The 16,585-nt window shown below is 34.0% G+C and overlaps 2 protein-coding genes across 2 annotated transcripts; both read right to left on the minus strand.

The window, feature by feature from the left end:
* Window positions 1-1,241: 1,241 nt before the first annotated feature.
* LOC132062567 (uncharacterized) lies at window positions 1,242-5,178 on the minus strand. Its single transcript, XM_059455114.1, has 2 exons — window positions 5,065-5,178; window positions 1,242-3,773 (listed from the first exon to the last, which is right to left on the minus strand). Exon 2 carries the CDS (start codon window positions 3,675-3,677, stop codon window positions 1,491-1,493), a length of 2,187 nt encoding a protein of 728 aa, XP_059311097.1. The 5' UTR covers window positions 3,678-3,773; window positions 5,065-5,178; the 3' UTR covers window positions 1,242-1,490.
* Window positions 5,179-12,693: 7,515 nt separating this feature from the next.
* LOC132061980 (uncharacterized) lies at window positions 12,694-14,554 on the minus strand. Its single transcript, XM_059454647.1, has 2 exons — window positions 14,536-14,554; window positions 12,694-14,447 (listed from the first exon to the last, which is right to left on the minus strand). Exons 1-2 carry the CDS (start codon window positions 14,552-14,554, stop codon window positions 12,694-12,696), a joined length of 1,773 nt encoding a protein of 590 aa, XP_059310630.1.
* Window positions 14,555-16,585: the final 2,031 nt, after the last annotated feature.

A 16,585-nucleotide genomic window follows, 5' to 3' on the forward strand; every position in this document is an offset into this window, starting at 1 on the left:
GTTTCCTTACTCAAAAGGTGTTATCAGATTCCTGATCAGATTTCCTACCCTCCTGTGACTGATATTGCTAGCCCTTACTGCCCTAATCCTGAATGTGTGTTGCAAAGGCGGATGGTAAAGAAAGGAAATAAAGCTGTAGCTCAACTCTTGATTAAATGGAGATGGGGACTTTACTGCGGATTGTGCCAACTTGCGGAGTTTGCAAATGCTTTGAAGTTCAGGTTCTAACTTTTGATCTCGAGGTCGAGGATCTTTTCGAGCATGTACTTGATCGCATGATAATTAGATTAGTGGAATATTGGGATTAATTGTAATATCCACATCAGCTGATGAGTTGGCTAGTAGTTAAGGAGTTAGTTACCAAGTTAGTTACACTTAGCTGTCAAGAATTCTGTTAGGATACCACAGTTGATTAGGCTAAGCAGTTACCTTTCTCATTACATATAACCATGTACTTGTATTGATTGGATTCATTCATTGATTACTGAATATACAACTTACTTCTTCTTCTACATTTCTCATCTCTTCCATAATTACATCTGACTGTTTCACTCGAAAGTATTAATCTTTCCTGTCCAGTCTAAGAAATTCTCGAATTCATTTGTGATTCCCTGATTTCATCTATCATTCTTGGTCTCTTTCATCCTTTTTCTTCAAAATTACCTTTGTTTCAGAATTTCTAATTTCTCAGTACAAACAAGAGACACTTTAGTTCTTTGGTTAAATCATTTCTGCCACTGAAGTTATGTTAACATTTAAGACACCAACTTTCAATCTTCACCCAAGTCATTCAATTCCAATCTCAAGTTGAAAGATCGCATAAAAAAATAGTTTATTGAAAGCAAGACAGGTCTGGAACTTTCAAGTTTACCATTCCCTTGGCAATATAGGATAGATTACAAAGATGTCTTCGAAAAGAACAACGTTGTCTGTTAATACTCACTACATGTTCCAGCAAGCATCTGGGAATACGATTCATTCACCAAACTTACAGCAAAGGGCGAACTAATTGTAATAGCTGCAGGTGCAAACATACAGTAGCCAAGAGGGTTCAGCCCCAATGCCAGCGATTATCTTAACTATAGTGGCCTATCTTAACGATTATAGAAATGACACCATCAGTGAATTCTGGCAAAAAATACCTTTCACTGGAATAAAGCAAAAGACAGAATCTGTCATGTCTACGGATCAAATCTTTATTTTCTTTCTTCTGCTTAAAAGGAAACTTATATACTTATAATTAGCGTCTTTACAAGAACTTCTGGACTATCCAACATATTTATTCCTTTGATAGTCTGGGGTGTATAAACCCATTACAAAAGGGGGAGGGGTATCGTAATATACAACTTCCAGAAACTACAGACCCATGCGCTCTAGTGCATCTGCTACCTTTTTGCCCTCCCTCTAGCTATGCATCGTCTTAAAACATCTAGCGAGAAACTGAAGACAACAATAATCCATCACTGTGTTAATCCAGGATAACCATCCCATCAGATTATAACTGGTGCATCACTTAACAAAGAACACGGTACTGAAGCAGGATCAAGCTCCCAGCAGCCTCTCAAAACCCCTCCTTTTTCCCCACTCAACTGAAATGCAGGGATCTGATGAGAGAATCTCCAAAAACCATCTTTTTGTATTTCTAAAATAACAGAATTCGATCTTTGCTTTCTTGGAGACCTAAAGACTGACTTAAAACCATTCACACGAACCATGGATGACACTTTTATCCAGTCTTTTGAATACTCAAGGACCTCGACTATCTCATACTCAAACTTGTCTGGATCCAAACCTGATTTTTTCAACCTCTTGTACACTGCCCAAATCTCTCCTTCTCTTGGATAGATCTCAAACCTGTTCCTATTAATAGATACTGCTTTCACCACATGGGAGAATGAACTAGGAGCATAGACTTGATGTTGTTTTTCATTATGGACTTTGAACGCTCCACAAACTGACTGGGCAGCACTATTAGGGCCTGCACATGCTTCAAGAAGGACTACATGCAATTTGAATGGGTCAGGAACTATCTTCTTAACCAGAGCATAAGTCCTTGGCAATGTACCAGTTTGACCATAAAGAGCCCATACCTGATTTACTTGAAACTTTTCCATAGATCTGTCCATCTTAAAATCACTAAATATTTCTTCAGAACCTTTATCAGCTGAAAAAGATGATGGTTTTTTGGAGCTTCCAAAGAAGCTGCTGAGACCAAAGTTCTTTGTGCGTGAATGTAACTCTCTATCAGCTTGACATGACAAACGAATTGGTACACCGGGACTTGGGTGACGACTTCTTTTAACACAATTATAATCAGTGGAAGGACCGTCATTGGCAGAACAAGAGCTCAAATGAGTTCGCTTTTTCTCAGAGATGTTCATTTCTTTAGGAGATATTCGAACCTTAGCAGAATCTCCTTCAGTAGCATGGATGCCATTCAAGTCCACTGACTTCAGAGGTGTCGTTGCACTCCTAGACTTATCTCTAGTTCCAAGAGGAATTGCAGGCAGATCATTTTCTACAGGTTTAAAATTTGCAGTCCTGCTGTCTTCCTTAACTTTCCCAGGGTACCAAATATCATCTGGATTGAGGGGAAGAGAAAGAGGATCAAGTTCAAACGATCCCGCAGGTACACCCTCTCCTTCAGTTCCAGTCATTTTGAAAAAGGGAATTCGATGAGAGAACTTGTAAAGTTCGTTTGGCTTTACAAAAAATGCACCAACTTCAGTCGGCCTTGTTCGCTGAAAAAGTCCAAGAAATCTGGTCACTTTAGCTAAATACCCAACTTGGACACCAACATCCACAACATAATCAGAAAGAATCTCCACAATTTCGTACTTGTACTTCCTATGATTATCTGGATCAGAGCTCCAACTAATATCCCAATTTTTGAAAAGGGCCCATGTTTCCCCTTTCATCGGATATACAATGTACAGATCTCTTTTGCCCATTTCGCACTGCACTTGATGAGAAAATATGAGTCGATCAGAAGTGAATTGAGTACCCCCAGATCTAAATTTCCCACAGCCAACAGGTAACTCTGCCCTGACCCAAGCTCTACCCCTTTTATCTTCCGGATGAGCCTCAAGCCAACTGAACATTACCTTAAATTCAGGACTGTGTACCTTCCTAATGTGAGCATAGCATCTTGGCATTTCATCAGCCATATCATAGCAAGCCCAGATCTGATCCATTGCAAAGCAATTTTGTGCTTTAAGCTTGTCGAAATCACTAAATTCAGGATCCGGATAATCATACACCTCTGCAAGGTTACTATTAGGAAGTGTATCCAGTTCTGAATCAGAATCAACAGTAAGTTCAAATTTCTTCGTGTCAACTGACGGCAAAGTAGAATAAGGCTCCTTCTCCAAACTTGATGCATAAACATGTGCAAAACCATCATTATATTGTAATAGAGTATTGACGTCTTCTTGGTCTCTCAGCTCTATCAATTGGGACCTATCAAACTTCACAGTAAAGTGCAAGATCTTATCTGAAGGATCAATGCATAATCGGTCAAAAACTGCATTCACAAAATCATTATACTTTATGCCCGTTTCCGCAATAACCTGACGGGTAATACCTTCAACATACAGAGTGGATCCATCTGGAAGCACCTTATTCTTCCAGCCCCAATGACAGAAACAAAACAGTGTTTTATCTTCAGTTCCTATCATGAAGTAGTTGACATGACCACCAAGGTTCAAACAGTAACAATCTTCAAAATCTTTCTTCTTTTTCTCTGTGAAGGGTAACAATCTCAAAAACTGAACCTGATCGCAGGAAATAAAATTAAATTAAAAAGAGTTTCTTATCAATGTATGAATGTAGAAAAGTAAATTCCACAAGAAAGGAAACAAAAGCATGAGGATTAACCAAGCATCTCAATAGAATCATTTTTTCCCTTTTAAGTACAAACATCTCAAGCTTCAAGATCTGGAAGGAACAAATTTTAAATGCAGGATAGGTATCAAAACCAGCCAGTTGATAGAAATTTTGGCTGTAGGAAGAAAAAAGCATTATATGTGAGTCAGCAAAAAAAAGTAACTCATCTATGCAGGTTATCTCAAGCAGAATAGTCTCCTATCCCCGTCATATCATCATAAAACATAAAATTAAACATATGATGACCGTATAAGACCGTAAGATTTCATCAATGAAATAGGGTGTCCAAAGGGAATCCCCAACAAAACAAAAAGTATCAGGCTTTACACAAGAATCAGGGAATTCAAAATGGGTTCAAAGAAAACTTTATGCAAAACTTTACAAAAGAATATTAGATATTTTTTCAATGAAACGTGATATTAGCAAAGAAGGAAAATTTCATAATACAAAAAGGTCTACACATAATCCCCAAGAGAGCAAAAGTTTCAATCTTCAACCAAGCAGAAATTTCCAAAATGGGCTCAAAGAACACACGACAAATTAATGGGGAAGTCATAGTCTGTTTAGCCAAGCTTTTGGGAAGCCAAAAGTGCTTATTTCATTTATAAAACTATTATACTGAGGTGTTTGGCTAAGCTTTCAAGAATAAAATAAATACTTTTGAGAAGTAACAGAAAGTGTTTTTCAGAAGGTGAAAAAAGTAATTTTTCTCTAGAAGTACTTTTGGAACCACTTAAATTGTTGTTCTGACTTTAGATATTGACAAAAGTACTTTCCAAATTGCTTAGCCAAACACAAACTGTTACTTTTCAAAAATATTTTTTCGAGAAGTACTTCTAACAAAAGGATATAACCCTTCTGGAATTCCATCAAAAGCAAAAGGATCAAAACAGAAATCCCGGCGAAACAAAAATCTTCAAACTGGAAGCTAGCAAGGATAAGAATATTTCTGAAAAAAAGTTCAATCAACTTCTTCCCACAACATTTGCATGAGAAAAGAAGCTGGTTTTGGGAGTAGCAAGCTTCACCCATTCATTTTGTAATTATGTACTCCAATACACTAGTAAAGAAGACATGCAGTTTGATCAAACAACTGCATGATACCTTGTTCCTCTCTAAGTCTACATACTCATAAATATAATTGTGAGTAGAGAATGGATCAAGAAAAAAAGAAGCTACCTTCAAGCTGCAGATAATGGGATTTCTCTACTATGCTTTTGAAACTAAAACCCCAAAAGGTTGCAGTGATGAATTCATCAGTTGTCACTTAATATATGTAGAGAAAGAGGTACAATCATTCTTCACTTAATATATGTAGAGAAAGAGGTACAATCATTCTTTCAAATTCTTTTAACGGAAAAAGGGTCAATAATTGTCCATGACCAGTTGAAAATGACTTAAATTTGTTTTCTTTACGGTTATTGAATCTCAGTTGTCTTTACTGTTAATGTTCAGTTTAAAATTGTCCGGACCTCTACCTTTAATTGTATATTGAAGTAGCGAAAACATCCCTAAATTTGGTACGGATTTGTAGTTTAGTTCTTGAACCATTGCCACACTTAAAAACACCCCTAATCTTGGCTAATTGAATTTTAATTCACCCTCAAATTGAAATGCCACAGCAAGTGGAATGCACTCGCTGTCCACTTGACATTTTCGTTCTATGTGTCCTCCACGTAGATAATTTTTTTTTTTAAAATGGTAAAATTGATTTTTTTTTAATAAAAAATCTGAAACAATGGAATTCTTTAAAAATCTGGAAAATTTGATTTAAAAAAAAAAAAAAAACTGAAAAACTAGATTTTTAATTAAAATATCTTTAAAAAATGGATTTATTTTAAAAAAATTCAAAACTTGATACTTTTTTAAAAAGTGTCCTAAAAATCCAGATTTTCATGATTCTTTTAGGACAATTTTTTAAAAAAGAACTGGAAAATAGTGGATTAAAACTGGAGTTTTATACAAATATGGAAAAACTGATTTTTTTTTTTAAATGTGGAAAACCCTTTTTAAAAAAAAAAAAAAATCCCCGTAAATTAGATTATTTTTTAAATCTAGAAAAAAATTATCAGTTTTTCACTTTATTCTTAAAAACGAAATCAGTATTCTAGATTTTAAAAAGTCCAGATTTTTTTTTTAAGAAAAACGGGTTTATTCAGTTTTCCAGATTTTAAAAAAGTCCAGGTTTTTTAAATAAAAAAAAAAATCAACTTTCCATTTTTTTTTTTAAAAAAAAGGGGCTTTGCACATTTTTATAAAAAAATTCAGTTTTCTAGATTTAAAAACTTCCAGATTTTTTAATAAAAAATCCAGTCCAGATTTATTTTAAAAAAATGGGTTTCCACATTTAAAAAAAAATAGTTTTTTCTAATTTTAAAAAAATCCGCTTTTTAATGGAGAAAGGGGATGATTTAGATGTTGGAATAGGGAAAAAAAATTAAAGGGAAATGTAAAAATAAATTGATTCTTCTTGCTTAAAGAAAAAGCCGATGTGGAAGCTTCTCACACTCGCGTAGGATTTTGGGCACAGTTGCTGTGCCATGTGTCAATTCAGGGGTGAATTAAAATTTAATTAGCCAAGATTAAGGGTGTTTTTAAGTATGACAATCGTTCAGAGACTAAACTACAAATCCGTGCCATGTTTAGGGGTATTTTCACTACTTCAGCCTTAATTGTAAGGTGGGTGGATTCCGGTAATCAAGAAAGCAAAAAAGGCGGAGGGGTAAAAAAAAAAAATGCCCCTTCTTTCACTTCTTGGACACCAATTGTCTTTTACATTAAAAAATGACTCATTCTTTTAACGAAATTATGAAATGACATATGTGCACTTTAACATAGTAGATGGTACTCCCTTCGATTCAAAATAAGTGTTCACTTAACTTTTTATATCACACCCTTTAAGAAAATACTAACTTTTAGAAAAAAAAAAATATTTTGACTAAATTACTCTTAATTAAAATTTGCATATTACTATTAACTTGACACATCGTGATCTTGTTAGCACTTAATAAGGGAAAATTTGGAAAAATAAAGTTAATTCCTTCTTAATTATGTAAGTGAATGTTTATTTTAGACCAAAATAAAAGGCTAAGTGGACACTTATTATGAATCGGAACAAGGACTAACTTATTAGTTCATGTAGATATTAGACCATGCTAATAAATATATGTGGAGAAAGAGTTAGAATCATTCTTTCAAATTCTTTTAACGGAAATTGTTGGGGCTGAATATCTAGGAATCTACCATTATTAAAGAATGAAGTAGCTGAGTTGAAACTAGATTATGTATCGATTGGAGCTTGTTTGCACTGATTTTGAACCAAAAATAATAATTTCAAACGAAAAAAATATTGTTGTCTTTTGAATCTGTTCAACCGCAAAATGTGAAGCAACGGAAGAACTGGGCATGAACAAATAGTTTTAGTTGTTTGGAGTTAATCTGGATCGGTCAGATTAATTATGATTGGGGTCGCGTGAACCAATAAATTAGTGTCACCTATTTAATTAAAGCTCCACATATGTCATCTCATAATTCCGCTAAAAGAATGTACATTTTTAACCCAAAAAATAATGTGGAGGGCAATTGAGATCCAATGGGTGAAAAAGGCATTTTAATTCGGTAATTAATGTAAAGGACAGTTAAGGTTAATAGGTGAAATGAGGGCTAATTTAAGTTATCTATATCTATATATAAAGCTAGACATAGACAATCTCATGTGGTACCTCTCTGTGGCCTCCATTAACATTTATCTTTTTTCTCCTTTTATTGAATTTTTCCCTCATTTAAAAATTAATGTGCTATATTAAAAAAAATCAAAACATTACTCAACTAATTATATTAATTGCACCACTTAAATCTCTTTCTCTCTTCCTCTTCTATTCGTTAGGGTTGTAATAGAGAAGGAAAATTAAAAGTTATGTAGGGCAATTAAGAATTGCAGTAAATGGAAGATAATGATGAGGCATAGCAAGGGTCATCCTGCATTCTTGCTCATGTGAATAAAGGCTTCAAAAGTTTTCGGGTGGATTGGTTTTGAAGCATTTTTTCAATGAGACGGCAGTGTATCAGTGATCTGTTTTTCTTATTTTTCCTTAATAATAATACTTTTTCAATTAAAACTTTATGATGATTGCAGGATTTCAAGATTGGGGAATGGGCCATCAGCCAACAAGAAGCTTGAGTAGACTTCTAAAACAACCTCTGAACTATCACAAGCAATTGCAATGAAGAAATACTCAAGCTACATACATGCAGACAATCCTCTTTAACTTTCACCAAAATACAAGAGTTTTTTTAATGATAAAGTATACATGCTCTCACCAAATTTCTTAAAAGAACCTGCACTTGGAGTTGACCATTTTGTAATTAATATTCTTCCCTTATGATTATCTATTGTGAGGTGAGGTAATGTCCTATTTCTTATTTTCCCTCTTTTTTCTCTTATTTTTAGTATAAATTGTTTTAAAAAATCAGCCCAATAATTCTTTGAGTCTCTTCTGTTACATACCTTTATTATTGCGATGAGTCTTTTAGGATATTGGGTAGTTACTGAAGAAAAAAGAAAAGAAAAGTTTGTTTTTCTTTTTTTGAAAAATGAACAGGTAGGGAGTAAGAAAGGGACAGGCATAAGGAAAGGATGAGATGACACATGAAAAGAAAGAGGAAAGTTAGAGATTTATACAGTTTGATTTCATGAATTTGGGACTGCTGAACTTGATTTTACCTAGGGGGTGTTCATGGTTCGGTTTGACTCGGTTTTTGATTAAAACCAAACCAAACCAATTAAATCGAGTTTTTTTGATATTCAAACCAAACCAAACCATTATAGTATAAATTCAATCGGTTTCGGTTTTGTCGGTTTTATCGGGTTGATTCGGATTTTGCGATTTTTAAGGAAGTATTTTATAATGCAAAGAAATTGATACAAGTAAGGTGAAAAAAATGAAAATAAGATACAACAACTATGGTGAAAGCAGTATCACATTCACATCAGTGCTAAAACATTCATTCCCTATCATTTTTGTTTAAGGACTTCTTCCTTTGTTTAAGGACTTCAAGTTACACGCAAAGATTTTGTTTTATTCCCTCTCGTAGCTACAGAGACATAACCGAAAATGTAAGCAAATACCACACAAATTTGTCTCATCATCTCTTTGTAAAAAGAAAAAGGAAAAAAAAAAAAAAACTCTTAGCTTCATTCCCCTAAGAATGCGGGGGAAATAAAATAAGAACACCACCCAAGAAAATGGGCTAGACTTTTCTTTCTAATTATTTGAATTAGTATTGGACTTGAAATGAACCAAAATTATAAAGAAGATACATAATTTTTTTAATTAATATGCAAGACATATATATCGGTTTGGTTCGGTTTGATTCGGTTTTTTTAGGTGTAACACCAAACCAAACCGAGCCGGTTTTCGGTTCATTAAGTCGGTTTGACTCGGTTTACCGGTTCGGATCGGTTTTTCGGTCTCATTTGAACACCACTAAATTTTTACCTACTTTTTTTCCTTTTCGCTCTTTGTTATTATGTTATTATTATTGTTGTTTATATACAAAAGGAGTCGTTTAAATGTTCATATCAATACTCACATAATAAATTTAAATGCACACGCGAATACTATACAAAAATCAAGCATCTTTAGAAGTGTAAAAACTATTTTTTTTTTTGAACAATTCCAAAGTTATAAAACTAGGTATATTAATAATAAGATGAAAAACTTAAAATTTTAAGGGATTATTTCAATAATATACAATCCAGCACAAAATATTACATTCACATAGACAACTTTGTTTTTTGCAACTATATTAAACCGTGTATAAAAATGTATAATAATGTATAAAAAGGCCGTTTTGGGTAATATAAAAAATATGGATCATTTCAGATAAATATTTTCTCCAAATAGACATAGATTGTTATTTTCCCAAATTTTAATCTATTCTGAAGAGATGATATGTCTCTGTGATCTAGAAGAATATTGTTCATATTTTTTATTTGTTTCCTCATTTTAAATTAATGTGCTATTTATTTTGTTTTAGAAAAAACAAAAGTCACTCTCTTAGTTCTCATCATTTATGCGGTTTTCTACGGTTTCAATATCCACTACTTTTTCTCTTAATTATTTATTTATTACATATATACCTTTCTAATAATTGTCATTTGGCAAGAGTATTTAACCTTGTCTTCATTGTGTTTGTTGATTATTTCGCCTATTTATGACCATCTAATTAGGTGGAGTTTAGGCAATTCTTCAATTCTTTTAATTATCATGTTCTTCTGTAACCGTTTCCCAAGTACTCATTTATTTTATCACTTTTTCAGGTCTTCACTTTTTGAGAATTTCTTTAGGAATGCAGAACCTTGGTAAACTTATTTAAAGAGGACATGAGTACCATTTTCTGCTCATTCTACAATTTTGATCATTTGAAGGAACTCTTGACATTAATTCATTAAAGAGAGAATATTGGAAAGTGAACACCTTAAGAGCAAAAAAGAAACTCTTGAAAAGTCGCATATCATCTTTGAGATGGATGGTCTGATTGTACCCTGCACCCCCCTCCCCCCCCCCCAAAAAAAAAATATAGCAATCAAAGTGTTCATATCGTCCTAAAGTTAAAGACGACATACAAAAGTTTAATGTAATTTTTTGTTTAAATTTGAATTTTGTATGTTTTAATACTCTTTAAATCTTTCTTTTTTAAATAAAACTTAAATAAACTTCATATATTGCAAATAAATATTTGCTCTAATTAATAAATTTTATTATTAACCCAAATATATTGTTTTAAAAATATTTTGTTTTCTCATATAAAAAGAGAATTTCTAAATTAATTATTAGCATGTAATATTTTCATAACTTGATTTACATTCTTACGACCGCACGAAGCGCGGACAAATTTACTAGTTTCCAATATGTTAAAGGTATTCTTAACCAATTGTCCTTTCTTTTAAATGTGGTTTTGTTATGCTTTTCATTGGATTAAAGAGACGGTCATGATAGCTGCTATACTAAATTTAGACCAAGTTGACCGTTTTATCCTTTTCAACTTTGTTATACTTATTGCTTTGCATTAATCGACAACGAGAAGGCAAGTGAAACATATTAATTTAATCAATTTCTTGAAAACGCAAAGCCTTGTTGCATGGAAGACACACAGACTAATGGTGTAGTGCATGACTTATTGTTTGCACTGGCTAACTGGGACGTGGCTATTAGTGCATGCTAGAACAGACGGGTAAATACCTCAAAAGATCACCTAACTTTGAGAAATTATGTAATAAAGTCATTGAACTTTGCTATATATCAATAAAATCACTCAACTTTGGCCTTTTTTCTCGTAAAATCACTCAACTAGATGTGTCATAAAAAATATGACATGACAATATTAATTATTTTTTTATGACATGTAGACATGGGCCACACAAATAAAATAAAATAAATTTAAAATTGTAAATATAATGAAATTGTAAACACTATTTTCTCTCCTTAATTAATTGTTTGAGAATTCAAAACTAATTCTAAATAATTTAATAATTAATATATCAAATTTTTTTTTTAAAAAAGATAAAATTTTACTCATATAAAGAAAGTTGGAAACGGTTTTATCCTACTTTGAGGAATTTAAGGGATGTATCCCTTATTTTCTGTTAAAACATAGCATAATAATTATGACAAAAAAATAATAACTGTTGTTATAAATTTCAAAAAATTTACATGAAAGTTTTAAACTTGAAAAAAATAAAAATTTCGATAATCTAATGTGCAATTTGATTTGAAAAATTCAATACTTTCTTCATATGAGTAAAATTTTAGTATCTTTTTTCTTTAAAAAAAATTGAAATATTATTATTCAAATATTTAGAATTAGTTTTGAATTCTCAAAAAATTAATTATGGAGATAAAATAGTGTTTAATATTTCAGTATATTTTTAAAAATTTACCCCCATTTTATTTTATTTGTGGGGCCCATATCTACATGGCATAAAAAGAATAATTAATAGGAATTGCCATGTCATATGTTTTTTATGACACATCTAGTTGAGTGATTTTATAAGAGAAAAAGACAAAGTTGAGTGATTTTATTGATATGTAGCTAAGTTCAATGACTTTGCTACATATATTCTCAAAGTTGAGTGATCTTTTGAGATATCTACCCTAGAACAGACTTATTCCTCTTCTTTCCGACATGAGAAATCATCTTTTGGGAAGGAGGGGAGAAAAACACCAAAATGATCTATAGAAAGGTCTATTTTAATTATTAATCATATTATCTTGAACATTAATAGTCCTAAAAGCTTACAAAAGGGACTCACTTTTGGTCCATCGCTAAAATAACCCCAAGGTGAATAACTGAAAAGTTAAAACTGACGTTACAAATAAACATCTCATAGCGAAAAACAAGATGGAAATAGGACAAAGGGAATTCTTGCAAGCTTATCATATAATCATGGGTAATACATGTGTCAAAGCTTCAAAGCTAATTTGGTGTGCGCATCAGTGACAAGAATAGCTTGTTGAAAACAAGAAAACTTTGAAACTTTCAAGGGTCTCATTCCCCTGGCAAAGTATATGGAAAACCTAGGAGTGGGGACTATCTTACCATCTTTAGTCCTTGATAGTCTTGGGTGTATAACCCATTACAAAAGGGGGAGGGATACCATAATACACAAACTACATACCCATGCGCGCTAGTGCATCTGCTACCTTGTTGTCCTCCCTATAGCTTTGTACCATCTTAAACATCTGGCAAGAAGCTGAAGAGAACAATAGGCCATCAGTGTGTTATAATCCCGGATAACCGATCACATTACATTCTAACTGGTGCATAACTTAACAAAGAAGACGGTACTGAAGCAGGATCAAGCTCCCAGCAGCCTCTCAAAACCCCTCCTTTTTCCCCACTCAGCTGAAATGCTGGGATCTGATGAGAGAATATCCCGAACTCATCTTTTTTTATTTCTAGAAAAGCAGGAGGCGATCTTTCTTTTTGTGGAGACCTAAAGACTGACTTGAAACCACGCACACGCACCATGAATGAAACTTCTATCCGGTCTTTTGTATTTGCGAAGACCTCGACTATCTCATACTCAAACTTGTCTGGATCCAAACCTGATTTTTTCCAGTTCTTGTACAGTGCCCAGATCTCTCCATCTCTTGGATAGATCTCAAACCTGTTCCTATTAATACATACTGCTTTCACCGCATGGGAGAATGAACTGGAAGCATAGACTTGATATTCTTCATTCACTTTGAACGTTCCACAAGCCGACTGAGCAGCATTATGGGGCCCTGCACATGCTTCAAGAGGGGCTACATGCAATTTGAATGGGACAGGAACAATCTTCTTAATCAGAGCGTAAGTCCTTGGCAATGTACTATTTTGACCATAAAGAGCCCATACCTGATGTACTTGAAACTTTCCCATACATCTGTCCTCCTTAAAATCACAAAATATTTCTTCAAAACCTTTATCATCTGAAAAAGATGATGGGTTTTTGGAGCCTCCAAAGGAGTTGCTGACACCAAATCTCTTTGTTCGTGAATGCAACTCTCTATCAGGATAATCATACCCCTCTGGGAGATTACTATCAGGAACTGTATCTGGTTCTAAAACAGAATCAGCTAGAAGTTCAACTATTTTTGCACCACCCGCGGGTGGTCTAGCCTGTTTGTTAGCTGTCCAAATTTTGGACTTGTTATTCTGCATATCGCCTTCATGAAGGCCCATCCCATTTTGATTTATCCTTTCCGCGGAATTACTGCACGACCTAGTTACACCAGCATGCTTTTGATCATCCCCACCAACAGCTTCTTTCAGCTGAGGTTTACTTTCTCCAGCTGACTGGAGAGCCGATGCTCTTTTCAGAGGTTTACTATCTGCAGCTGATCGGTTAGACCATGCCTTCTTCAGAGGGCTTGCCAAATCATTCACATCAACTATAACACCTTTGTTGTTTGAAACATGCTGCCAATGCTGAGATGATCTCCTAGCGTCATAGCCATCAAGTCCAGTACCTTGTCCAGCAGGTGGATTGTTTCTGTTCTCAACTCCCACATCATTTGTCTCGACTCTGACTGAAGTATCATCGCTTACACTCGATTCAACTGTCTGCTTCCAACTCCTTTTCCTGCTTTCGCCATCTACCTTTGGCATTGCAGCTCCTTCTCTCATACCACCCATTAGGTTTTCGTACTTTTCATCCTTCTGTTTCGTCCTTATATCCACAAACACTGGAGCAATCTTTCCTCTGCATATCTCTGGACTCTGTGGGGATCCTATTTGGGTAGGTGGAAAGCCAGCACTGCTTGCAGTCATTTTCGAGGTTCCTTGTTTAGGAAGCTCTTTCTGCTCAAAAGGACTCTTGACATTAGATTGGTTAGGAAGCACCTTCTGACCCCCAGGCTGACTTTGTTTGGGTCTCTCAGCGGCACCTTGAGAACCTAGATCATATGCAATAAAAGTCTTCAAGCATATCTTGCAGCGTAGAGCACGGTTGACATAATTACTGTAATACTGGAACCTAATTTTGCAAGTGTGTGAAACTTTGTCCAGAATGTTTCCTGCATTGCAGAGGAAGTTGCTTGTGTAGATTGATGGGGATTTAGATTACTGATCTGACCATTTGAGCCATTTTGAATGTTGTTTTGCCTGACAAATGGATTTCCATTAACCTAATGAGGTGGTTGCTTTGCTACAGCAACTTTGGATAATACTCCACACTTATTATCATTCTCATCATCAACCTTTTTCGCGCCTCCTGATGTCTGTCTAGAATAAGGCTTCTTCTCCAAACTTGACGCATAAATATCAACAAAACCATCATTATATTGAAAGAGAGCATTGACATCATTTTGGTCTTTCAGGTCTATCAATTGGGAATTAAACTTTGCAGTAAATTGCAATCTCTTATCTGAAGGATTAATAATGCCTAATCGGTCAAAAACTGCCTTCACAAAATCATTATACTCTATGCCTATCTTCATAGTAACCTGACGGGTAATACCTCCCACATACGAAGTGGATCCATCAGGAAGCACCTTTTTCTTCCAGCCCCAATGACAATAACAAAACAGTGTTTTATCTTCAGTTGCCATCATGAAGTAGTGTACCTTAATAGGCTCAAAAGCTAACAATCTTCAAAACTTCTCTTCTTCCTTCGCTTTTTCCTGAGAAAGGTAACAGTCTCGAAAAATTAAAAACCTGATCAAGAAATAAAATGAATTTAAAGGAAGCTACAAAATCAAGTATGAATATATACATAAGAAATGGCATAAACGTATGAGGATTAACCAAGCCTCTTAATAAAAGCATTTGTTTCTTTAAGTAAATACATCTCAAGCTTCATGATCCTAGAGGAAACCAAATTCTAATTAAAGGATAGGAATCTAACATCAGCTAATCAACAAAATTTTTGGCTGTAGGAAGAAAAGCGTTATCTAAATGGGAGTCAGCAAAAACAGTAACCCGCCTTGGCAGGTTAAAAGACATAGGATTTCATCAATTGCAATAGGGTGTCAAAAGAGAATTCCCAACCAATCTCAATAGTTTAAAACTACAACCAAGAAACAGAAAATTCCATAATGGGTTTATAGGAAATCTTATGCATAAAATAACATGAGAATATTAGATATTTTTGCTGTGAAGAAATGATATTAGCAATGAAGGGAAATTCATCAAATGCAAAGGGTCAAGACATTATCCCCACAAAAGCAAAGGTTTCAAAATTTAACCAATAAGAAATTTTCAAAATGGACTGAAAGAGTAAGTTTACCACATGACAATTTTCATGGTAAAGTTAGATACTTTTGTTTGTTACATTAGCAAAGAAGACAAGCAATTTACACAACAGAATACCATCAAATGCAAAAGACAGAAACCCCAACAAAGGAAAAAGTTTCAAAGTTGAAGCAAGAGTCAGTATTTTTCTAAATTAAGTTCGAATTTGCAAGAGAATACCTTTTTTTCCTTCTTTTTAATTTCTTTTGTAAACTTATACTTCCAAAATAGCTCATTGTACGAGTAAAAGTTGCATCAATCTACTAGATACACAATTCCCCAATGACTTTATCATCAAACAAATACATGGCGGAGCCAGGATCCATATTAAGGGGTGTCAAAAATTATAAATATTTTTGCTACCCAGGATCAAACACTCAACCTTAGGGAACATTTGCAACCTCCAAACCACTGGACTAAACCTTTAGCTTGTGTCAAGGGGTGTCAACATTAGTATACATACCTTATAAACTAAAATTTCACCTATCTATACAATGTGATTTTCCGGCAAAGGGTATCGCTTGACACCCCTCAGGCAAGGGTAGCTCCGCCCCTGTACATGATACCCTGTTGCACTACAACTCTACATACTCATATACCTGTGACTTGTGAAAATTTGAAAATATAAGGTTAATTTTTTATTGATTCGTAAGTCGACACTCTTTTTGAACAAAAAAATAAAAGCTAAATGTACTTTTTAAAAAAAAAAAAACTGGATGGAGTACTTCGAGCTGCAGACAGTTAAACAATGCTTTTGAAACTGAAACCCCCTTTTTCTTTATGTGAAAATACTGTGTGGTTTCTTTAAATATATGTACTTCATATTTTGACAGCAAATAAAAAAAATCAATCATTTGGCCATGAATCTTAAAAGTTACAAAATACTAGTACTAGCTGCCTGACATTCTCATTACATGTAAAT

The sequence above is a fragment of the Lycium ferocissimum genome, chromosome 7 (genome assembly GCF_029784015.1).
Source record: "Lycium ferocissimum isolate CSIRO_LF1 chromosome 7, AGI_CSIRO_Lferr_CH_V1, whole genome shotgun sequence".
NCBI classification, from domain to species: Eukaryota; Viridiplantae; Streptophyta; class Magnoliopsida; order Solanales; family Solanaceae; genus Lycium; species Lycium ferocissimum.

Bases quoted from the DNA above. Each gene is read 5' to 3' on its own strand.
- LOC132062567 (XM_059455114.1), bottom strand. From the start codon at position 3,677: ATGATAGGAACTGAAGATAAAACACTGTTTTGTTTCTGTCATTGGGGC.